The 26951-nt window shown below is 38.4% G+C and overlaps 1 protein-coding gene across 4 annotated transcripts in view; it reads left to right on the forward strand.

Moving 5' to 3' along the window:
- LOC134667954 (5'-3' exonuclease PLD3-like) overlaps positions 1-21863 on the forward strand; it is a 78151-nt gene extending 56288 nt beyond the window's left edge. For 3 of the 4 annotated variants that reach the window (XM_063525383.1, XM_063525387.1, XM_063525386.1), the window contains exons 2-12: positions 1045-1157; positions 1889-2050; positions 3029-3206; positions 3560-3694; positions 4476-4598; positions 5505-5573; positions 10458-10589; positions 19827-19966; positions 20249-20414; positions 20678-20839; positions 21706-21863. In XM_063525383.1, coding sequence (XP_063381453.1) covers positions 1045-1157; positions 1889-2050; positions 3029-3206; positions 3560-3694; positions 4476-4598; positions 5505-5573; positions 10458-10589; positions 19827-19966; positions 20249-20414; positions 20678-20839; positions 21706-21837 — 1512 coding nt within the window. In that variant the 3' untranslated portion in view covers positions 21838-21863. Of the gene's footprint in view, positions 1-223; positions 375-1044; positions 1158-1888; positions 2051-3028; positions 3207-3559; positions 3695-4475; positions 4599-5504; positions 5574-10457; positions 10590-19826; positions 19967-20248; positions 20415-20677; positions 20840-21705 lie in introns of those variants that run through there. The other variant, XM_063525384.1, reaches the window with a different exon arrangement.
- The last annotated feature ends 5088 nt before the right edge of the window (positions 21864-26951 follow it).

Genomic DNA, 26951 nt, shown 5'->3' on the forward strand with positions numbered 1-26951 from the left:
AGTAGGTACTGGAAGTGTCGAGCCCTAGCGTTGTTTTTTTTTGTGTTGGTAGTATTGTGTGGTTTTTCTTTTTTTAACAATTATGGCCTGGATGCGAGATCTTTAAGCCTGTATTTGGTGTGTTGGGATATGTACGTTCATAATTCGGTTCGAGGATTGTTCGAGAGTGCCGACTCTTAAAACGTAGTGATTATATGCTCTTTGGTCAGTTGTTTGGGTTAAATCGTGTCATTGCTACGTAATGTATTTTTATTTTAGGTTTTTGTGACCTTTTTATGAATTAAACAGTATTTTTTTCACGGATATTTTTAATTTGTGATTGCAAAATGGGCTACATTCTTATGATGATTAAGACTGTATTGGAAACGTTTAAGGTTAGTGGGGATACTTAATAAAAATTGTTTAGTAAACAAAGGACGATAGATACTAAAAGGCAACAATGCAATATCTTGGTACTAATGGTACTGTAAAGTGCAACGTCCTCTTACATTTGCTAATTAATACGTACATAGTAATTTGTATCTATTTTATTTTGTCGTTCTAGGTAACTGAACATTACTAAATTATACCTACTTAATATTAATACTTACCTTACCAATACAGGACCAACAATATTTTGATGTTTATCAAAATTAATAAATGACGTAAAGAGAACTGAGTGGTATTATTTAGATTGAGAACTTTTTTAGCCGAGTGTTGTTTTGGCATCATATAACCTCAAAGTACCGGCAGCATACCCCAACAAATAAACTCCTTTATTATATGAGGTACCTATTGGTACCCACTGAGAATGATTCAGAGTGTACCTTTTTATTTACAAGCGGTCACTGGTTAATACGAGTCCATGTAAATAAAAGTCCAAAAATGCCCTAACATAACTATAACCTCTAGCCGCCCAGAGACCTATAAAAAGGTCTCCTGTTCCATTCTAATTTGAACTTTGTGTTGACAAAATAAAATTTAATTTTGCTTGGCAAGGTTTGACGTACGGGTGGCTAGAAGATAAGCCCACACATTATCTGATGGATATGTTTTTGTTGGCAGACTGTGCTCGAGTCAGGGAGTGTGGGGAACGCTTCATCATCAGATGAGGAGTTGGAGCAGTGGGAACAGATCTTCATGATGAGAGACGAAAACGGCAACAGTTATAATGACAAGTGAGTATCACTCTCCGACAATAGGGTATTTGACTGTATTTAAAAAAATAATTCTTTTACACTATGCATGATATAAAGCACCAGAAGGTTAATAGAGAAGAAGAAGAATTTTAGCCAAATCACCAACTGTTTGAAACCTTTGTCTATAATTTTGTGTTCTGTTCATAAATTCACGGGCCATATCAGATGCTGATTTGATTGAGAACTGCTGATCTACGGAACAATACTTCTGATTATGGTCTGAAGGCTGATTGAAGAAAAATATATAAAAAAAAACTCATCTTAGTGTTATCCTAATTGCATCCTTGGCTACTGCTTTAAATCAAGTGAGAATATTTTGTATGAATAGAATCACTAGAGATCATATTTAAGTTCTCTATATGACTGTTAGACATCTTAAACACCGTATGGATGCATTTCTCTAAAAATTGGATCTCCAATCTAGTATCTACTTAGCACCATTTCACCATTTGCGCCATTCCACTAACCCGGTTCCCAGGTTAACTGGTTTAACCAATTGTGGTTAGCAGTACAATATGACACTGGGTTAACGATTTAACCATTTATCCCTGGGTTTGTGGGATGGTGCAAGTGGCCCTTAATTGTTAACACCTGGCTACACAGCTAAATAAAACTTAACTCCAAAAACTTTTTCAGTATTTGTCACTTATTATTGGTTTTGTGATCTTGTATTTTGTTTTACTATTTTAAAAAATGTAATTTTTTTCCAGAAGAAAGAAGAAAAGCATATGGTGTCGGCCGTCATGCATCCCTGTCTCCATAGTGATAGTGCTCATAGTACTAGTAGTGTTAGTCCCGCTACTGGACCAGCCGAACATTGCGCCCGCGCTCCCTAACGCCCCGGCGCCCATATATTGCTCAGACGAGTGTAGGTAAGAACACTTAACATTGTCTTGGCCCATATCAGGCGTGGCTCACTCCGCGATTTCGTCGCGTCGCTACAAATACATGCGGGCCACACAATTTTGGTGTCGAGCACCGCTACGGAATGGACGCCACCTTGTACTTGCTGCGATCATATCTGTCGTAATAGACGTTGTTAGAGAGTGAACCTTCTGTATCTAGTATTATTATTTATTCTGTGCCCATATAGTGAATTGGCTCATTGTGCTGTAATAGATGAAAGTGGTAGAGTCAGAAAAATATATTATCTTTCACATTTCTCTGTCAGTTATGCAATTCCGCAGCAGACATGTTTTGACATGCACACATATTGCATTTGCCTCTAGCTAGACTCTCTAGTAGCTAAGGGGTGTCACATCCTGACACCGCGCTTTAAGGAAAACACGAACACATTCTTGCTGCTACCTACGCGATAATATCAACCATAACGACATTCACATTGTGTGACAACATCACTTTACAACACGTGAACAAACAATAGCTTTTTATTATGCTTGGCTGTAGTCCCAAGATTTTCAGCTAGGTATATCGGTTCTTTAGTGATCGTAGTTACTATATTTGTTATAATTAATGGAATGCTTAACTCGGATATATCCAGAAGGTTTATAATGCTAATTTTCTTATTGTTCCCTTACCACATAAAAAAAAAATGTATATAAGCCGTTAACTATTATCTACAGCAGGATACACTCGTCATCATCGACATATCAGCCCTTTATCGCCCACTGCTGAGCATAGGCCTCTCTTCTAGTACACCTCTTGTCCCGGTCCTGAGCTAATCTCATCCAGAAGTGACCCGCAATCTTCCGGATATCATCCATATCCCGCCCAGGATACACTTATCAGTTATCAACACACAAGTGCTTGTCAATAAAATTATAACTGACTAAATTATTCTTGATTAACCGATTTGTTAATTCTAAATTAATGTAATATTGTTGTTACAGATTATCTTTAGTAGAAACAATTCCAGAGGGCCATATGTACCCTCCAAACATAACTCATACCCCCACAAAGCAAGTGTGGTTAGATTTAATAGATGAAGCTCAATCAACCATAGAAATAGCGTCTTTTTACTGGACTCTTAGGTTTAATGAAGAATATCCATATAATTCCTCGATTGAGGTAAGTTTATTACCTTTTTAAAAAAAATGATTTCTGTGATTATACATATATAAGGATGGTATTCCATCTGTCCAATATCTTGGTTCAATGTGTATTTGCGTCTCACATTTTGCTTAATGAGGGAGTGAGACGCAATATATATTGGACAAAGAAATTGGACAGCTGGAATACCATCCAAAGTCGCTTATATTATTTGTTACTATTTGTTCATATTTGTTACTGTGACAAAGTATGAAGTGCATAACCAAACTAAAACGGTTTTAATAAATAAATTCAGATTTACACTGATGCAATTGTAATATAATGTTTTGTACTTATTGTACATTTTTTAATTAGCATTACCTTTGTTTTAGGGAGAACAAGTGTTCCAGGCGTTATACGCCGCTGGGTCAAAAAGGAATATAAATTTGAAGATTGCTCAAAATTGGCCCACTAAGTTATTTCCTAATATAGATACTGACTATTTAGTTAAGAAGAAAGCTGCCCAGGTAACTTGTATTCTTTTTATGTTTGTAATATTTTTTTAAACAACAATACCGTCCTAAAAACTACAAGGCCGAATAAAGGCCTGTGCAGACCGGCTTGCGTGTGGGTGACGAGCACTAAAATGTTGGAGCCGCACACGTCACGCAAGCGGTGTGCCGTCTCTCATAAGGATCTGTATACTACAAGGCCGCACGTCACGCACACGCAGCCGGTGTGCACAGGCCATAAATCTTCCAACGTAAACAAGGCCTTTAAGTTTGTTGAACCCCTCTACTTCTTGTTGCACACGTACGATACCGGTGAATAACATACTTCTAAGCTCCGTTTTTATAGTTCAGGTACTAAAATGACAGTTTGATTGGCCAAATTACTACCCACTATGTCTTCATACCAATTTTGAGGACCAAATGGGTTAAACGAATTGGGATGATCAAACTATAATTTTAGTATCGGCGGTATAATAACTAGATTAACTTTATAATTGACACATGATTTTGTACTACCTTGACTTACATGGGGTATACCTATACTTATAATTCCGAAATCATCAAATAAATAACTTGTTTTATAAAAGTCTCGTAGCGTGTAATTGTTGTAGATAGGTAACTAGCGTTTACCGACAGGTTAAAAGACTTTTGTAAAACGTGACCCTGTAACGCAAACTAGACAAGCCCCTTTGACCGCCGAACACGTCAACTGACGCGCGTGACTACAGCCCAATCCAACTAGCTTATAGAAGGATATACGTGGCATTCGAAGAGATAAATTATATACATGTTTCAGGTACGAAGCCTGAACTTCTCCAAGCTGTTGGGAGGGGGTGTGCTCCACACCAAATTCTGGATTATCGACCGCCAGCACTTTTATATCGGCAGCGCCAATATGGACTGGCGGTCGCTTACACAGGTAATCACATATCAACCTGTCAAATATATATTTTCAATAGGGATATAACAAAAAACCGACCAAGTGCGAGTCGGACTCGCGTTTCTAGGGTTCCGTACATAAGTCCGACTGACGCTTGACTGCACGTTTCTAATAGGTTTTCCTGTCATCTACAGGTAAAGAACTATTTTGTGTATTTTTTATTGGCTATTTTCTTAAATAACTTCGAATCTATGTATTTTATAACTATAAAAAAAAATGTACATCTTTGGGTCACTAATTTACATATGTGTACCAAAATTCAACTTAATTGGTCCAGTAACTAGTTTCCGAGAAAATGGGCTGTGACAGACGGACAGACAGACAGACGCACGAGTGATCCTGTAAGGGTTCCGTTTTTTCCTTTTGAGGTACGGAACCCTAAAAATCGCCTGTAATACCACGTCAGTGGCAGGCAAACAAGCATTCGGCCCGCCTAATCCGAGGATCATTGTCTGTTTAAAAGCTCTAGATCCTTTGGACTCGATGGTTAAACTCCACATTATCGTCAAATAGTATAGCTTCCTTCTCGTGACACTTGCTTGCATTTTAAATAAGAATAAAAACAGTAGTGGATTCGTGATACCAAATCTAAACCTATACAACAGTTTCATGAAATTAATGCAGTTTATATGAATTACTTTTGTAAGTTTTGATTATTTAAATTTTAACCGCCAGCAATTTTTGATCGAGCGTGCTCGTGTCGCCACCGACAATAATGGTACCACGCAGAGTAAGGTTGGCATAGTTACGGGAGTTATAAATGTGCTGTAAAAACCAAATCAGATCTTTGTCTTATTTATCAAACTGTGGCGAAATGAGCTGGATATGTAATGTCTTATATATCAGACTCCGGCGGTTAAAGGGTTAATTAGGTTATGTTTGCAGGTGAAGGAGTTGGGTATCGTCGCGTACAACTGTTCTTGCTTAGCCACGGATTTGGGCAAGGTATTTGATGTAAGTCCAATTTTGTAAACCCTACATTTTTTAGCTTTAACCCTAACTAAACTGGAAGTCGAAATACAAGACCAAAAAAAGTAAGACAATGTTGCCACTGCAATAATTTGTTTGTAAAATAGTAAATATTTTTTATAAATAAACACGCTAAGATAATTAATTTTTTGGTATTTTACTCCTACTATTTAAACAAGTACTTTCATTTATTTATTTTTACATAAAGTAAATACAAGACGCGCTAGTAAAAACTGGCAACATTGTCTTACTTTTTTTGGTCTTGAATTACGTTTTTCAGTATACTGTGTTTTATTGCGAATTTGCGACTAAATAATAAGCGTACTTGTCTTAGGTCTTAGGTACTATTCCGGGGGTGTCACATACTAGTTGCCAACACAAAGCAAAATTATTTCGCTCATGTTCTTATCGGAGTCGGTGCAGCATGTTTTTCGCTTCCATACACTTCTGTACCTCTCGTCACTTACTTATTTCATATTCATATCGTTTCTTACACATTTTAGCCTAAATGGAAAACTCAAATTTGTCATTGACGCTTCACGCTAGTTAAATAATTAGGTAGGGAGCACATGTTTCACAAAACCTTAACAAATTATACACCTAAACCTATCTCATACCGGGTGTGGCCTGTAACACGAGCAAATAAATAAAACGTAGATTGTACTCCTCAAACGATGACACTTTTGTTCAACAACTTTTAAAAATTATGAAGTATTTAGAGTCCCTCTTTTCATACAAGATAAATATTATCTTCAATAGACGCCATCGCCACGCCATATCATTGTCATTGACGTTGCTTGTCACGCCTTAAACACAACAAAATTCGCAATACATTGCGTCTTAGAATAAATTTTCAAGTGTATTAAAAATCAAACCACAAGTTATTTTTAAAAGTCGCTGAACAAATGTTGGTCAGTATGAGGAGGACAGCCTACAGTTTAATTTTTTGCTCATATTACAGGCCACACCCGGTATATTGATAGGTGAAAACCGCACGAAAAATTAAAAACACAGATGCGGCGGGGGGCCTTGTTTAATAAGGTGTAGTGATGTAATAAAAGATAAAAGCCCTTACCAACACCCCACTTAACACATGTGCCAGAGAAGCATCTGCCAGGGAGAACTGGCGTAGAATCGTTCGTCGTTCAACGTGACCACGACTGCTCTGCCAAGAGTAATTCGACGGAGAAGTGATGTAATTAAGTATGAACTAACGTTATCCGAGAATTAGGTCACGAGACATGTACTTAAGTAAAGGCACGTGCACTAGGTATTAGGGTGTGAGGTGAGGTAAAACGTGCAAGGCAGTGTAATTAGCTCACTGCACGGTAGAAGACTCATTAAGCTAGGTTCACAAGAAACTGGAGACTTTAAGTACTCGCCTTTTAACGTATATTTTTAGTGCAACGCTTTGAAGGAACTTCGTAGAAAGTTGTTTGAAATTATAGGGTCGTGACCGTCATCGTTGAGTTATTTGAAATCGTCTGTTTTTTTTATATTTTTAAGCAATTTTAGGAAAGTACCCGGTTTTAAAATCTAGTTATATCTTTAAGATACTATCAGCAGTACTGAAAATCACGCGACTTGGTCATTTAGCCAACCTTAGTAATATTTTCTATGGTATCTTACTGTAGAATTTAAAATGGTTAAGCCACGCTACTTTAATTTATTTTTTATTTATTTTATTAAGAACACACAGTAATGATTAGGCAGAAACTTTGCTAGAAAAATATGTAGCTTTAAAAAAACCTATCATGAAGTTGACGATAAAGCTAATATCAATAATCGAACAACGATCACTATTACTACAAAAAGCAACATTCTTAACTGTTCATCGGTGGGCCTTATTACAAAAAGCATAAGGTCCACCGATGGACAGTTGTGTGAGTGTAATCTCAGTAATCGCCGAAACTATGAGGCAGGTATTATTAGGAAGGCTAAACCAATCGAATGATATTTAGATTTAGTCCATTGATTAAACTATTATCGTGACCGTGATGTTGAAAATTATAAAACTGAAAATGTACTGTTCGTCTAATTCGACGTTTATTGGGTGTATTACCATTTGTCTCCGCCCCGCGTGTACAGATGGAAACGATTCATTCCCATTTGTCCATCGGGGAATAGGTATATATAAGGTAGATAAGGTATATCAGGAGCATTCATAGAACTTGATTCCCATCGGATTGTCTGATATTCAGGCTCTTGGGCCATTTTCTTTAAACGTATAAGAAAAGGAAGGGCAACTCAGCTACGGCTTGCCTACGAACAATCTAGGCGCGCCGCCACTGGTAGGTATATAATTAATGTAATTTTCTAAGTTTTAATTTTATATACAAAATTAAAACAATTAGAAACTTCGAACATCGCTTTTGCTAAACACCCTTCTAGAATATTTAATGGCACCTAAAATATTTAACGATGACCAATTTAATCAACGCCCGCTCAGCTAACGTTTACGGAAAATTAATTCTTGATTACCGAAGCCTCATTTAAGCGGTTCAAGAACTTGCATACGATTTTCGGTATTTGGTCGATCGACTGAATTCATCGTACCATAGTCCACGCTGTTAACTGACAGTTCGTAAACCTTATTACAAAAGGCATAAGGTCCACCGATGGACAGTTAAGAGTGTTGTTGTTTGTACTCTGTAGTTAGCAATGTATCGATTGCATGCAAGTTCTTTAACCGTCTAAAACTCTAAAGTCTAAATGAGGCTTACACTCAAAATTAAAGGAAACTTTGTTTGGAAATTTCCCCCATCCGAATCTCTTGGATGTAGTAAGTACAGTCAGCAACACTTTGCTTAGCATCCCTGCATACACGTTAAGCTAATACTTTGCTAACTGTACTTGAAACGGTACAATGTAAAATGCAGGGTCAAACTATGACAATGTAAATGCTAAGTATTTTTGTACTGTGTGAGTGGTTAAATTCCTGTGAAACCTTAGTTGAACTTGTTCCAACTTGTATTAAATTAACACTAGCACGTTTACGTGACTAAAGGAATTCCTATTCTACGTAAATGATCCGAATTTTCAAGAAACTCCCCGTTTTACGAGTATCTTTACTGACTTAAGTAATCACATTAATTCTTGGATTAATCACCAGTTAATGTTACGAACCAGTGGGAGATATCGTTAACTTTTTACGGGGAATTTTAATATCATAATGTCATTGGTGAACTGTCCTTGTTACTTACAAAGGATCTTTTGATGTATAACATACAACAAAGGTCTTAGTTTAGCAAAAGCATTGTGAATGCAAGTTCCAAGAAACTCTGTAACTTTATACTGTACGTGTTGAGTTTAGAACTAGACAAAAAGCTCTATTTAAAGCTTAATAACTTTATAACAAACTTATGAAAGGATTTGAAGGTTGAATTTCAATCCTGAATATTACAGCCAAAGATATTCCTTAGAAGGATAAGTTGGGCTTTGTTCGTTTGTTTATTATTGTCGCGATTGTGTTTTATTTGCTTTTTTATACATTATACTTACATGTACATGTATGTATACACAAGTGTTCGATTTTTCGTTCCCCTTAAGGGACATTTAGGGAATTCCCCTTAGGGAATGACCGACCAACTTATGGTTGTCGCCCTAGCCGAAGTCGGTCGCGCAATGTCGTGGCCAGGCCGTAAACTTTACCTACGGACATGGACAAGTCTGAGCGAAATGAACTCGCGAATGAGAACTGATATCATTCGTTTTGACGTCAGGTGCACGTATGAATTGGCCTGTTGGTTTATAAACCAACTAATAACGCTTTCTAGTTTGCAATTTTTTTATTCCTGAAAAATACCTGACCGGACAACCGTCCGGTCTACTACTCGGACTATTTTAATTATCGAAAACAAACCTGTTTTCGATAATTAAAATAGTTATCCTCGATTACGTGCCACGTCCAATGTCAACGGAACCTTGTAATGTGCCACCCTCACTATTTATAGTACGCTGCAATTAAATATGCATCTGCGACCTCGACTATATTAATTATATTGAAACATTTGCACGGCATGTGGGATTATAAAAAGTAATCACTTTATTGCGATGCGGGCTTTTTGCTTTGGTCGGACTATGTTTTCACTTTATTAACCTGCAACAAAGGTGCGTTAATATCATTCATTCAACATTATTCATTCGTAATTGTAAATTATTAAGTGGTTGTAGCCAGATGCGTTTTAGAAATGTAGATCTATTACACTTATAATTATTAATCTAACAGGTAAACATACCATATTGGAAAGCAAAACACCGTACTAAGCAGACAAGTAGCAGACGATCCCATAACCTTTACCTTGGCCGTCCATTTAGCGGGTCAAGGGCGTGATACGTTACATACCTACAATATAGATACTACTCGTAATACGGTGTAGTCGGTATCAACACGGAAATCAAATTTTTAACGTTTACAGCAACAGTCAAACACATGGTAGTTGAAAGTAAAATATCGCACCGAGCAAACGATCCCCTAACCTTAACCTTGGGCCATCCATTTAGCGGGTCAAGGGCATCTTATACGTTACATACAATATAGATACTACTCATTATTGTACACTATAGTTGGTGTCAACAGCTTTGTCGTGTACATGTTTACAATAAATATTAATGCAACTAATACAAGCGTCGCCAACACACGACGTGTTGAAAATGTGAACTTTCGCGGGACGACATCTTCATACTATGTATTTGGCCGCTGTGAAATAGGCATTAGGGGATGACGGCACCACAATCATGTACGGAGCGAATACGTTTTTAAGCAACAAAGTCTACCTAAAAAACGTATGCCGAAGTCCCTGTGTGATTTCAACAATAGAAGCCTGGCTTATAATTGGCGTGTACTAACGTTTTTTTTTGTTTACCCAGGTTTACTGGAGCCTGGGCGACAAAGATGCAGTGGTACCAGACACGTGGCCCGCCAACCTCAGCACCGACATCAACATCGAGAACCCCATCAACATCACCGACAAGTATCACAGCGTCGGCGCCTACATCACTGTGAGTTACATTACTGCAGGTATACTGAAACATGGGCGACAAAGATGCAGTGGTACCAGACACGTGGCCCGCCAACCTCAGCACCGACATCAACATCGAGAACCCCATCAACATCGCACGACAAGTATCACAGCGTCGGCGCCTACATCACTGTGAGTTACCTTACCACAGGTATACTGAAACATGGGCGACAAAGATGCAGTGGTACCAGACACGTGACCCGCCAACCTCAGCACCGACTTCAACATCGAGAACCCCATCAACGTCACACGACAAGTATCACAGCGTCGGGGCCTACATCACTGTAAGTTGGGTCTATATTGGGCCGCATAGTAATTGATCGACCAAATATAATGTTACGCATAAAATTATTATTGTGCTGAAACTATTAACACTTCTGATTATAAAACAACCTAACGTAATACCCTTTTCTATACAACCTTTGCAAAATATTTTCGAAAATGCTTTCTGTTTCAGCTGGAGAAAAATAATGCGAAAGAGTTTTATGCGTAACATTACATTAGGATAATCGATTATTATACGACGAGATACACACCGAGTAGAGCGTCTACAAGCTGTTTCGCCGCTTATAACTCTTGCGCTTGTACACATACTCCCCTTACAAAATGTCGGTACACATGTGGGAGTGAAGTTCTTGTTTTCTGACTGTGTCTGAGCGACGTACAGTCACCATCAGATATATCCGACCTGCCAAGGTGTTTACAATATTTGAACACGCACTCAAACGCCTTGACAATAGAGGCGTGCTCAGATATTTGTGAGCACCTTGACCGCTCCGATATATCTGATGGCGACTGTACATAGGTTTACAAAAATACAAATACGAGAGTACTTGCCCTATGACAGTCTTCCCAGTAATAAATGTCTTCTGACTCTATATTTATTTAAAACAAGCAAACAAATTAAATGCGCTTCAAATCAATGACTATGAAATATTTAATGCATGAACTGGCAATATGACAACTTAACGACAAAAGCATAACGTATATAATATAAACCATACCATACATATGTAAGCACTATCAAAACTGATCGTCAACTTTTCCCATAACACCCTAATCTCTGTCAGCATTTACGAGTTGTATGTAGTTAATATGGACAGTAACGACCAATAACGATCGTCATATGGCTAATGTTGCTTGTATGCCATAACATGGGTCGTAAAGGATGGAGCTTGAATTGGCAATATTGTGAGTGTGGCGTGGCCGGTGTAATGGGTTCACGGTTGACATGCAGGTATGGGCTTGGTACGGGTGTTACTAAACTATAATCATCATCACGGGCCCGTCTATTGCAGACGATTTATGCATTTCTGTTTAGACAACGGGTTTGGTGACTGTGGAGGCCGATGCGTGAACGGCAGAAACCATAGTATTATTGAAATATTGGAAGTCAGATAACTTCATTTTGTAATAAACGTAGAAATCTGCTTACGAAATTTTACCTGGGGCAATGATTTTTGCCTGTGTTACAACCTATCGTACACGAAACACCTTCTTTTTCTTCCTCGCGTTATCCCGGCATTTCGCCACGGCTCATGAGAGCCTGGGGTCCGCTTGACAACTAATCCCATGATTTGACGTAGGCACTAGTTTTTACGAAAGCGACTGTCATCTGACCTTCCAACCCAGAGGGTAAACTAGGCCTTATTGGGATTAGTCCGGTTTCCTCACGATGTTTTCCTTCACCGAAAAGCGACTGGTAAATATCAAATGATATTTCGTACATAAGTTCCGAAAAACTCATTGGTACGAGCCGGGGTCGTACACGAAACACCGATACTATTATATATATATTTGCTAAACGTTGCTCAGATATAAGCTGAAGCAAAATTGCGCTGGTGCTCGTGAGTAGTAATATTTTTACGTGCCTTTTTATCCAACCACGGGAAGCTTAAAGGGGTCCGGTATCTTTTCCTTTTGCAATTTAAAGCTTTAACGTTAGTTATAATAATTTCACTATTTTATATGGGAGTCATCAAAACGCTTGAGCACTGGAGCAGATAAGCCTTCTAAAGCGTTTACGATGTTTGCTGCACTGCCTTATCTTTTGAAAGCTTTTGTATCCACTTTATAATGGTAATGCAGTTTACGAGTTTAATATGCGCTTTAAGATTATAGTATAGTGCTCCCTTCTGAGCATTGGTAATTGTGTAAATGTATTAGCCGTTCGTGATATATAAATAAATAAAATAATATAAAATTGGTACATTGAACATGACAATAAATTAGTGGTATAAGAATCCTGAAAATCATTTGACCTATAGTTGCATGCGTCCATAAGCTACGGAAACGGCTTACCTATAAGGCAGGCTGTGTGATTGAATGCCACCTAGGTTGTGTCAACAAAGAGCCATATTAGTATCTATTGATTTCATCCTCTCATGTGCCGATCAAAATTGAATATTTAATGTAGATATCGAATTTAAAGCTAATATTTCAATTTAATGTTTAGTTCAGACCATGTTTTAACCTAATGCAGATAGAGTTCAAACTGTATTTTTTCTAGATGTTCGACAGTTGTCACAGCCAGGTTAATGTGATAGCTGATAGCCTGTCACGACCGTGGCTGGTTTAAAGCAGTCAAATAACTAAATGCGCACATTAGACTCCGAGGCCGTGGAGAGTTGTTTATTCGGTTAAATGGTGGTCGTGACCTGCTAAGATAGATTGATTTATGACTGAAAAGTTAAGGTACTAAAAGTTTACTAACGAAATATATTGAATACAATTTTTTGGTTACAAATGCAATCATCGAAGGTAGCTCGATTATCCTCGGGCGACCAAGAACAGGCTATCCTGGCGAATATTATTTAGAAAACCAACCTCAATTGAAATACGATACGTCGTAGTTCAGTCAGTTCACCCATACAACCATTTCCAGTCGCCGTTACGACGCGGTGTAGACACATCTTGTGTCGACACCGTCTGTTTCGGTCACAATTCCAGTCGCAGAGTCGTCGCCGTGTCGACACAGTTACCAGAAATGGGGAAGGGTCGACACATGACACAAAGTGACATAAAGTGTGGACAGTGTGGTCGCCGTGTGCACACATTGTTTCGGGTTTGCGACTACTTTATGCCAATATCATTCGTTCATTCGTTCATTTTGTTCCTGTCAAATGGAAACTGTCAGATGGAAAAATAGTTAAATAAAAATAAGTGTCATTAATACGCCATCTCTAAAACGGATTACAAGACGTAATTATATATTGTTTGCATTTATATTACAATAGGACTTAAATTATAATGGGGAATTAAACTGCTCGAGTGATTTGATAAACTAAGTGTAATATAATCAACGCGCCACCACATTGTTTTAGTTTAGCCGGAAATGAAATTGTTTACTTCTCAGTGCCTGTGTTCATAAATATATTATTTGATGCATTTTTAGTACTTCGATGCGTATACTATACTTAAATAACAGAAATAACGCTTTACATACTACGAAACTTGTTAATTATGATGTATAAATATGGTTTAAGGCTGAGAAATATTGCAGTCACAAAGTAGTCGCAAATGTTTCGACTTTGTGTCGACTCTGTGTAGACACATGACACGCGCTGTCAAAAGTAATACCAAAGTTACTGGATTTGCAAAATGGCTCCTTGTGTTCATTTGTTTTCAGATATTCTCAAAGTGTCAAAATGCCGTGGTCAGAGATGGGACTTAATAGATTAACTGTTTATTCGACTAATTAATGGAATAAAAAAGTTAATCCTCAAATTTTAATCGCGATTAGTTTAGTCGACCTAACATAGATTGAAATTGAATTAATCTGAATATTAATCGAATAAATTATCGATTAAATCTCGGTTGGAAGTTGACAGGGGGCCATTTTTGTACGTAAAAATAATAGAAATGTCTTGCATGCAGATGGTAGCCAAACACTTTGTCATAAAAGTCGAGATAGGTGTCGATTTATAGGTTTTAGGGAGTGCCGATTTCGAAAATGATGACCATTTTGGAATCCAAAATGGCGGCCATGCACTGTGTCATAAAAGTCGTCATGGATGTCGTTTTATACGTTTTAGGGGGCCCCAATTTTGAAAATGATGACCATTTTGGAATCCAAAATGGCGGCCATGCACTATGCCATAAAAGTCGTCATGGGTGTCGTTTTATAGGTTTTAGGAGGCGCAGATTTAAAAAATGATGACCATTTTGGATTCCAAGATGGCGGCCATGCACTATGTCATAAAAGTCGTCATGGATGTCGTTTTATAGGTTTTAGGGGGCAACGATTTAGAAAATGATGACCATTTTGAAATCCAAAATGGCGGCCATGCACTATGTTATAAAAGTTGTCATGGGTGTCGTTTTATAGGTTTTAGGGGGCGCAGATTTCGAAAACGATGACCATTTTGGATTCCAAGATGGCGGCCATGCACTATGTCATAAAAGTCGTCATGGATGTCGTTTTATAGGTTTTAGGGGGCCCCACTTTCGAAAATGATGACCATTTTGGAATCCAGAATGGCGGCCATGCACTATTTCATAAAAGTCGTCATGGGTGTCGTTTTATAGGTTTTGGGGGGCGCAGATTTCGAACATAATAACTATTTTGGAATCCAAGATGGCGGCCATGCACTATGTTAAAAGTCGACATGGATGTCGTTTTATTGGTCATGGTCATCATTTTCGAAATCTGCTCTTCCTAACACCTACAAATCAACATCTATGACGGCTTATATGACAAAGTGCACGGCAGACATCTTGGAATCCAAAATGGTCATCATTTTCGAATTCTGCACTCCCTAAAACCTATAAAACGATATCCATGACGACTTTTATGACAAAGTGCACGGCACACATCTTGGATTCCAAACTGGTCATCATTTTCGAAATCGGCACTTCCTAAAACCTATAAAACGATATTTATGACGACTTTTATGACAAAATACGTAGCCGCCATCTTGGATTATAAAATGATCATCGTTTTCGAATTCTGCACTCCCTAAAACCTATAAATCGACATCCGTGACGACGCAAGTTATCTTTATTTTCAGATCTAACAAATTGCTACAGAATACAAAGGACAAAAAAAGAAGCAAGGAGGTAATGAAACAAGCAAAAATACAGATGATTCCTCGACGCAATTGTATGCTTCTTAAATTGTGTCCAGATTTATTGGTCATAAAAGTTTTTATTTTTCACATATTACTCTCACAAGTTCCGTGACATTTCGACCTTGTAATTTTTTAAGTAAATGTTTTTGTTTATCTATGAGGATCTCACTAGAATAATATAATCAAGCTATGTTTATATTCGATGATTGAAATAGTAACGCAAAAATAAAAATTATATTTGTGTCTTATATTCCTGCCGAAGACTTTTATTTTTCCTTTTCCTTCTACACAAGTTTGGCCAAGTAATAAGAATTTAGGGCTCTCAATTTTATTTTGACTTCTACAATAGTAAAGCTACGAGACCATGTTTGGTATCATTTTCGTATAAATTCGCAGTACCAAATTTAGTTATGGTATCACATTGACACCATTCCAAAGTAAAAACATATAAACTTATTAAAATACTTTCTTTTAAACTCCTCTTCACGCTTAAACTGCTGAACAGTTTTAATTTAAATTTAGTACACATATATTTTGAGTCCCGAGACAGGACATAATAAGTTATCTCAAAAATCATCCTTTAAAGGTGTGAAATGAGGTGTAGGGGGGAATTCAGAATTGACTTCTTGAAGTTAATACTGTTTAAGTTTAGGTTTGTGGTCATGTTTTTTTATCATTTTTAACTAAATCAAAGATGTAGACCATCCCAAATTTAATATAAATCGGTTTAGCGGTTATTGATTTCCCGTACAAATTTCCACGCCACTTTTCACACCTACAAAAGATGATTTTGGTTATAAGATCTATCCTATGTCCTGTTCCAGGACGCAAACTATTTCTATACCAAATTTCAACGAAATCGGTTCAGCGGTTAAGCGTCAAGAGGAGTTTAAAAAAAACCGGCCAAGTGCGAGTCGGACTCGCGTATTAAGGGTTCCGTACATTAAGTCCGACTCGCGCTTGACTGCACATTTCTAATAGGTTTTCCTGTCATCTATAGGTAAAGAACTATTTTGTGTATTCAGACGGATAGACATACAGACGCACGAGTGATCCTATAAGGATTCCGTTTTTTGCTTTTGAGGTACGGAACCCTAAAAAGATTTTTTTTAATTTTGTGGAATGGTGTCAATGTGATACCTTAAATGGATTCAGCAACCCAGAAAACGATACCATACACGACCTAGCACCTTCACTGATGTAGATATATCAAGATAAAATTGAGAGTCCTAAATAAACTTTCAAGAGCGGATATCTCAAAAACTATTCAACATATCGAAAAAATTGACTGAATAAACTTGTAACAAATTAAATTAACTTTCATTTTGTATAAGTGGCCATGTCGCTAAGATGCATAGTTTCCGGGATATAATCGAAAAACCGGAAAATGGGACCTTCAAAGCCCCCTCTCTTCCCCCCGCTCAAGGGCTACGGCCGGGGACTTTTGATATGTTCACCTCCTAACTTGTACTAACCAAGTTACAGAGTCAAAAATTGTGTTCCGAGCATTTCCCTCTACAACTTTTTGGAGCATTCGTTGGCTGACCTAAGTAGCTTATTGCATTTCTTTAAAAACTTTTCTGTAAAAGGTTGACGGTCGTTGGGTGTTTATATGGTTTTGGTCGATTATTATCATTTGCATCGCCCATGATGACTTACTAGAATTACTTACGAGCACACGAGACACTAATAGTAGTTTGACAAACCTTGGTTTTCAAGAGGTATTTTATATTGACATTTGCTGTCACAAATTTGCTGTCAGATTTAGTCGCAAACCGCACGCAAAGTGCACACAAATGTGTCGACACCTTGTTACGGAAAAGTGTACACACGGCGACGACACTTTGTTTCGAAACAATTCTAGACACATTGTGTGGACTCTGTTACGACACATCTGACATTTAGTTACCACTTTGATGATTCTGCGACTGGAATGGTTATATGGGCAAATACACGCGTAAGAGGCCCACTGATTAGCAGTCCGCCGGACGGTATCGGCCTGTCAGTTGTTTGGAACTGTCAAAATTTTGTTCTAACTGACAGGCCGATACCGTCCGGCGGACTGTTAACCAGTGGGCCCCTTTAGTTACCTAAATACTATAGTTTAACTTCCGAGTTGTTTTTGAATTTAATAGTTTGGTGAAATGGGAGCCTGTTACAGCGGAAATCCTGTGCAACTAGGATTAGATAAAAAATATATATTGCAGGGAGATGTGTACTTAATCGAAAACATTAACAGCGATATTCATAAGTGTTCGTCAAATCCAACAAATCGTTGATAATGCTGCCTCTCCTTTCTTTTTTACATTTCTGTTTGTTAGAAAGAGATAAAATTTAACAGAGCTTTGTAAGCGGTTACTAAGTTTTATGAATAAAGGGGGTAAGAGAAAACACCCCCCGCATACAAAAACCAAAACCTCGCTCATCGCTTTTCGCCGAAACTTTCAAGATAGTTTGGAATAATCCCCCATCATTATCTAAAGCAATAAAGCTTTTCATTGTAATCTAGCCGGCCTAAATCCGGCAATATGCTAACTAGTAGAGCCTTGACCAGCCGAGCTCGACTCGACAATGACCCTATTTCGGCGGCTAATTGGGTTATTAGTCGAAAGGATACCCTAAGAAAGTTTATGTTAGAAGGGCGGCTATATAAATTAAATTGTTTTACAACAAGCATTAAATCTGTAAAATACACTCAATATTAAACTTAGAATGGTATTTCTGTGCATTTGACGGTTATCGGAAATAAGTAGGTAGCTTACTTATACCTATTATACTCGTATGATAGTGTTTTTTTAAGTCGTGGTAACCTTTTTATTCCTTGCACTGTACTTACAAAGAGGCAAACATGATGTAAACATTTAAATATTATGTCGGAATATTTTCAGACATTCATTTTACCTAGGTGGTGTTGAAAAAGATATGAGACAGTCTTATTTTATCTTCATCTTCCGTCCCTCCACTTATTTAATTGTGGTTAAAAACCCACGAATTATACCTACGGTTCCAACTGTCTTGGAACCAAACAAATGGCTATTATCTCGTGGTTAATGGATTGGACATATCTTAAAGATATCTTGCTTCAGGCCGCTTGTTTTCACCGCACAATTGTCCGTTCGACGATGTCTTGTTTTCTTGGATGTAGCATTGGTAGCCATATAAAAATATGTCGTATAACACGGTTCATAGGCCGGTGAAAACACTGGACGTATACAAGTTGCCTTAACATCCAATTTATTCATATTTTTAACCTGAGCTGTCTATTTACCACATACATGAGAGTTTGCGTAGAGCTTATCTTCTTTATAATTCCATTAAATTTCTTTAAAAAAATGTTCATCATAATAGGTAATCTGAAAGGTATATGGTGCTGGTCTTTATCATAACTTAGGCCTGACCTTTGATCGCTCACTGCTCACCCCTAGGGCGTTGTTGAAACGAAATGTCACACACTTAGACTTATTGAGGCGTTCACATGTTGATAATTTACCGCTTATGTAGGTCGATCAATGTAATTTAAACATTATGATTAATGATATACCGCAATTATCGTCACCTTTGAGTAACCTACAATAGGGAATATTATGCGAAACTCTGCGTAGGAGGCTCTAATAGAAAATCCATCACAATAGGCAGACCCCCAGGGTCTACCGCGAAGCAAGAAAATCGAAATTTCGTTATCTAACCTCTCTATCACTCTTGCATAATCGAGCGATAAAGAGGCAGATAGCTAAATTTCGATTTTCGCGTTTCCCGGTAGGCCCTTGTTAACAAACCGCCTTGATGCATCAATGTCATATTTTATTGTCTGTGAAAACTTGTCAATAACAGTTTAAGGCACAGTATGTATAAGTTACTCTATGGTTTACTAGCTAGCTTAGTGCTGCACTCTGGCGGCAGAACATTGCAGTAATACCCCCTATTAGATAGAATAGAACATTAGAGGTGTCTTACATAGAAATGAAAATTTATTAAAGGTAATTTAACTCCCTCAACACACATCGCGGACATGGGAAAGCTAAACGATCTTCAAAATGCTATCGTGGACTAATGATCACGGCTTAAGCTTTGAAAGCTGAAGTTCAAATCCAACCTCGTCATTAGCAGGTAATATTTATTTTTTATTTATAATTAATGAATTGTTCCAGAGCTCACCACCGCCCTTCAGTCCACACGGGCGAACCAACGACGACGACGCGATAGTATCCATCATAGAATCCGCGGAAGAGTTCGTTCACATCTCCGTTATGGACTACGCGCCCGTGTTGGAGTTCACACCCAAACTGAAGTAAGTGTACATAATACGTGCTTTTAGCGATGCGTCGTGCAGCGTGCTTGACTTTAAAACGAATGATATTACAGATGGCTGTGGAAAAAAGAGAGATTAAATAAAATAATTCACAATGTATGTCCATAGATGTTATGAGTAAAATCTAGAGTGGCGCTTGTAAAGACGCCACCGTGCCGCGCTTGAAAATACGATACTGTGACAGTTTAGGACGCTCAGCTAGTCTAGCCTCTTATTCTGGGAAAATCAATCATCATCGGGTTTATTAATTATTTTTCGCAGATTCTGGCCAAAAATCGACGACGCGATCCGTCGCGCAGCGCTCGAGCACCGTGTCAAAGTGAAGATGCTGATCAGCTGGTGGCAACACTCCGCGCCTTCGGAAGAGAACTTCTTGAGATCACTCGTCGCGTTAGCAGCGGCTTATCCACGCGTCGACTTGCAAGTGGTAAGTATGGATAGGGCCGCATCATCTAGCAAACTATCAAATTAATAAGAAACCGGTATAGCTTGGGTAGACAAGCAACGATATTGCACTTTGTAACAATAATTCAGTAGTTAGTTTTTTTAGGATAGCTTCCATACTTTCACTTTTTAAAAGTATAGAAAGGAAATCTCTAGGCAAAGTACTCTCGCGGTTGGTTGTCTATTGTTATTACAGTTTGTTATAAATGAATCAGTCACCATTTTTCAAACTGACTCTTATTTCAGAAACGCTACATAGTCCCATCTACGCCCGACCAGGCAAAGATCCCGCACGCGCGAGTCAACCACAACAAGTACATGGTGACGGACCGCTCCGCCTACATCGGCACATCCAACTGGTCGGGGGACTACTTCGTTGATACTGCCGGGGTCGCCTTCGTTCTACAGGTATTTTATATGATAGCAGAGATATATATAACTCCGTATAAGATAAATAAAGTCTAAGAAAAAAACGTGCCTCGGACGGCCAAGAAAAAGTCATTCTCGAATAGATGGCGCAATTACCTTTAGCCTATTCTCGACTAGATGGCGGTAACGACACCGTTTGGTATTTAACAATTTTAACACATATCAGTGAAAGGACATGGGTCAGTATGGAATAATAAAAATTAAGAATCATTTATCCGTAAACATATTTTGATTATTTTATACATTTTCAATTTTATTTTAAGTTTTAATCGTGTGTCGATAGATGGCAGTAAATGTACCGTGACTACAAAATTGACAATGACAGGACCCCTCTATGCTATCTATTCTTTTTGATGATAGGTAGTACTGGTAGTAGACGCTACAGTCGCTACATCGTCCCATCGACGCCTCTGTTTTAGGAGTCCACAAATTTTCTGAAGGAGAATACAAATACAACCAAGTATGATACACATTTGTAACTTATATTGATTTAAACTGACACGATTTTCACTCATACTTTTATAAGTAACACGGGACTTAATCGCGTAAAACTTACGTTTATTTATGGCCTGACGTTTCAAACGTGACGTTACATTCATGGTCACAGGCAGACTGGCGAGTAATTGTATCAACATCTTGCTGCGCGGGTTTTGCGAACTACCCACACTTGATCTTGATCATTCACTTGTACGCTAGGGTTGTCACTTTGCCTACACACAACACACACGACATCTGATGGCATGTGATACGACGACGTCAGGCCATAAGTAAACGTAAGTTTTACGTGATTAAGTCCCGTGTCAGTTATAAAAGTACATTTGTGACTTGTTCAATATTGTGTACAGGAACCCCGCGCCTCCAACGTGACCCAGGACATCCGCGCACAGCTAGAAGATCTATTCGAGCGAGACTGGAACTCGCCCTACGCCGTGCCACTGCCGCTTAGCCCCTTGGTACCGCTCCGACCACGGTTATAGTAGAGGAACTACACAATGTAGGGTAGTTTGAGGAAGAGGGAATGTTGCAGTGGCGTAACTAGGGGGGGGGGGTTGGAGGGGGCACGTGCCCCGGGCGCCGTCCAAGGGGGGGCGCCAAAATGGGCAAAAGACTACCTCTCCGCCTTGCCAAAGGCACAGCAGGGATACTTTCGTCAGTCGTATTTACCACCACTGTGAAGTGTGAAATGCGGATGGTAATCTGGCCCTCCGGCAAATTTGGTGCCTGCCCCGGGCGCCATATCCTCTAGCTACGCCACTGGAATGTTGGGAGGCGTGGGGAAGTAATAATATTGGTTCGAGCAGTTTTGACGGTTTTGACAGAGGTTTGACTAAATATAACATTAAATAAAATTAGATAATCATTTATTTCAGGCATTTACAACCCATATATGCAAACATACAAAATAAAAAAATAATTACCAGTGAATATGACCCAGCTATATACTTCGAAAAGAAAAAGATAACTAGGTAGATAGATAGGTTTGCTGCCGGGACGTTGATCCGATATTAAATCCTAATAATTTAAAGTACCTACCTTTAAACGCGGATCCACGTTGGGCATTTGAAGTGTTAAAACTTCAGAAGATTTGGCGTATTTCCAAGCGAAGTACATGGATCAGAGCGACCTTTTTAGTTTTTATATAGATTGACTTCGTTTAGTTATTTAAGATTGATTTGTTCCCTTTGATAGGGATCTGTCCCTGTGCTCGTTCTAGAGCTCAATGTGTGTTTTAGTTTTTCTATTTAAGGTATTATTTCACGACCGACCACAGTACACTACAGGCACTGGCCGCGTAGCCAAGATGCCAATCGCTTACGCTCCGTAGCGATCGAAACGCAACTGTCACTGTCACACTAATATGGAAGAGTGATAGAGAGACATAATGCTTTTCGTTGTCGAAGCGATAGCGATTGTAACCTTGGCTAGGCCGGCTGTATCGTTTAAAACACCAAATGTATTATTACGTAGGTTAATCTAAGGCTAATACTGCTACGACAACATAAGCTAATAAGGCTATGCAGTAAAACGGAATGGCGGTACCGCTCTCTCCCTCTGACGTATGATATCATCTTCTCGCGTTATCCCGGCATTTTGCCACGGCTCATGGTCTGCTTGGCAACTAATCCCAAGAATTAGCGTAAGCACTAATAGTTTTTACGAAAGCGACTGCCATCAGACCTGCCAACCCAGAGAGTAAACTAGACCTATTAGTCCTGTTTCCTCACGATATTTTCCTTCAACGCAAAGCGACTGGTAAATATCAAATGATATTTCGTACATTCGTTGCCGAAACACTCATTAACCTTTTGGCCGCCGGACCTAGTCCGCAAAGACGCTCACTCACACGCCAGAGTAAATTCTAAGTAAAAAAGTTTAGGGATTGCAAAATGTGATATCGATATTTACAATTTATGGTAAAAATCTTCTCAATTTGGCTTTGTTCTTAACCAACTTTAATTTATTTCGAGAATGCCAAAAATTAACATATTTTTTACACACGACAATGTTAAAAATAAAGGTCTTTATCATTAAAAACAACCACTAAACAATATCGATTCATGACGTAATATCACCGCACTAGGCTCTACGAGAAGTCTTGTATACATGACAACGGCGCGCATGGACTGCCCGCAGTGCAGACCGACAAGGACCGTTTCCGCGCGGATTAAGTAATAATAGTCTCTAGGTCAACGGCGTAAGCGCTTGTCGGTACGTAAACTTTATTAGCGTATGGTTAGAGCCGCGCATCGTGTGTCGATAATATAAATGTACCGGAACTGCATTGGGGAAAATGACACGTGGGTTGAATTGTCAATGAGTGAAGAACAATAATATTGGAAAAGGGTGGGGATCAGAAATGTTCGGGAATGCATGTTTCACATTCGACATGTTCCTTAGAAGAGCTTGTCAGTTGACTCCCCACTACACTATCATCTCAAAATGAATCATTTGTTCTGCAAATAGACCACAAGGACAGATTTACTTGTCTGACTCTACTATGGACAGCTGAACAAGTTCCCTGAACTCCAGCTATAGTTATGCCTGTCTCTCTCTCGTTTAACGTATTCTAGTTACTAGTTATCACCAATTGGCATTTAACAGGTGTTCAAATGCTTAAATAAAACCAGATTGGCCACTTGATATTTATTTTGAATATTCTCTAGAGATGCACCGGATATTCGGTTACTATCCGGTATCCGCCCTATCCGGCCAGTATTTTAATATCCGGCCGGATACCGGATAGTGCCCTACTATCCGGCCGAATACCGGATAGTACCATTGTTTGATTTTGGAGTAAACAAATTGGATTTAAGAAACAGTCACGGTCATAATCGTACTTGTTTATTATTTTAAAACAATTTAGAGATTCAACTAACTTGCACGCGCACTCATTTCGAACCTAGAAATGTGTCCGCGCGAACGTTCACTTAGAAACAGGTCAAAACTGCAGAATGCGCACCTGAAAAACCGAAATGTAGGTGCAGCTCTGCTGGCCGATATTCGGCGGCCGGATACCGGATATTCGGCCGATGGTCAGGCCGAATATCCAGTATCCGGCCAAACAACTATCCGTTGCATCTCTAATATTCTCATATCGAATTAACATTCCCATCCCTAGCTGTCTTGTATACAAGACAACGGCGACGAGGAACATGAAAAACGTTGAAAACTGGAGCAATTTTTTTGATTGCCTTATTATAAAAGAATGGATTTATTTATCTGCTTTAAATGCAATTATTTAAAAAATCAAAGGCCTAAAACATTAACACGAGTGTAAAAATATACTACAATTGATGTTTTTTCACATTTACCGAGCGGTTGAATTTGTGTCTTGTATACAAGACAGCGGCGCCAGTGTATCGTTCTATCGTTGTCTTGTATACATGCCAACGGCGGTCAAAGGGTTACGAGCCGGGGTTCGAACCCGCGACCTAAAATGGTTGTAGAAATAAACGCATGTGTTCGTTACTTATGGTCGATCATGAAACGATACCTTTAAATTGAAGGGATGTTTACAAAAACAACATAACTGACTACACTGGTTGACACCTGAAACGATTAACAATGTTCTTAAAAAAGTGTCAACCGCTCTAAACAGTTATGTTGTTATTGTAAACATCCCTTAAATTTTAATCGTATACGGTTTGGTTGTGATTGGTTTTTTCAACTTTTACCTCTAGTATTAACCATAATATAATTCTGAAATATTGTAGAGTTAAAGTTTTATATCTTAAAATATATCCGCGTGTTGCGTTTTATAGTTAGGCTGCATTTTTCCAAGTTGTACGATTGTGCCTTCGAATGTTTCCGGAGCTGCGTGACTGTTATCCTAGATTTTTATATCCTTGTAGTGATGTATATAAGATTTTAAATATGTACCTATTCAGACCTATTTAAACTATGTAATACTAAAGTATTTAATACATAGTCCCAGCAGCAGAAGTAGTTTAGCGGGCGAAATGTCCAAAATGATTTGAACGCAAACTTTATTGTTAAGATAATAGCGTGTGTAGATCACTTTGAACGCCTCGCCCGCTTAGCTACTTCCGTCGCTGACTGTACCGTAGTACAGACGTTATTACGGGTAACCTGCTTGCACTGGTTTTTGTTTTTATTCAAGAAACAGATTATAGATTATTCTTTAAAAAACTGACGTACATATGACACAAGGCCAGTAGTGGGTGCAATTTTACCTTCTAGGTATTCGTAAGGTCACGTCTGAAAATTTCGATGCGGACAAAGTGCCATAAATATGTATGCCCACAGACTAACTCTGTGTACCTTAATATATGTGCAATAAGGTTGTGTATACATATTTTGGCACTTAGTTCGTATCGATATATCTCTAAAGATGAGAAAAACTGGCCTCCTAGTGCAAAATGCAATATTAGCAAATGAGATACGGTTAGTTTTCTTAGCTTAGGGTGGTATTCCACCCATCCAATGGGTATGTTTTCTCATTTTATGCTTAATGAAAGAGGGAGTAGCAATGACGTTGGACCAGGATATTGGCCAGATGGAATACCACCCTTAGACGAACTTTGGTCAACCATTTTACCTGTAAAGTCGCGGACTTTCATTGTTGAGTTATTTAGGTTTACTTTATCCCTTTACCAGGTCGTACCAATCTAGGTTTTCCCAACAAATCTAAGTATATTCCAAATATTCGTTTGGTGATTTAAAGACAAATCACATTTCCCGAAAGTCCGATTTAATTTGAACCTTAAATCGGATTCCTAAGGATGAAATTATATTGGCATGTATGTGGTCAATGAATCGTTCTATGCCTATATTAGCCAAGATAATTTGAACCCTAACTGCCTCAACAATGTAAGTTGGTGACTACCTCTATCTTTAATTGAAAATTAGCTGTTTCTAAACAAGAATATCTATTTTCTTTGCATTATGCATATCATAGATTTTAATGAATAATTACATGTAACAATTATCTGAAATATAGTAAATATTTTGAATTATTGTACGATAATGGTTCCTTGAATGTTTTCTATAGCGTAAGGCGCCAAAAGCAATAGGCGGAGGTACCTGAAAGTTCATTTTGTAAATACATACTTCTACTTAATATTCTGGTTCATTTTTATTTCCAAATTACCATTATAGGGTCTATGCATAACTAACTATAGTTCGTTTTTTTTAGCATTAGAAAGAACTCCACAGAAGCAAGCGTGCAGTTTTTATCAGGTTCTTTAATTGTTAATAATTATTGAATTATCTAATGTAACATGATCAATACATATAATTTACTTCAAATTATTGCCGCTAAAAGTGCTGGGTTTGGAACCACACGCTTACTTCTGCGAAGTTCTTTCTAATGCTAAAATAAACGGACTATAATATGGTTTAGCGACCCAAAGAGGGTCTTGGCCTCCGAAACGAGAGCACGCCTCTTTTCCCGATCCTGCGCCGTTTCCTGCCAATTATCGGCTTGAAGCTAACGCAGATCCGCTTCCACACTGTCTCCCCAGTGGTACCTGGGCCGACCTACCGTATGCATACCACGTTTTTTTAACGCGCCATCGACGTATACCTAACTTGGGTCAAATGCTTGCCTTTTTCAAATTAAAAAAATCTA

Source organism: Cydia fagiglandana, chromosome 10 (genome assembly GCF_963556715.1).
Source record: "Cydia fagiglandana chromosome 10, ilCydFagi1.1, whole genome shotgun sequence".
In the NCBI taxonomy this organism is placed as follows: domain Eukaryota; kingdom Metazoa; phylum Arthropoda; class Insecta; order Lepidoptera; family Tortricidae; genus Cydia; species Cydia fagiglandana.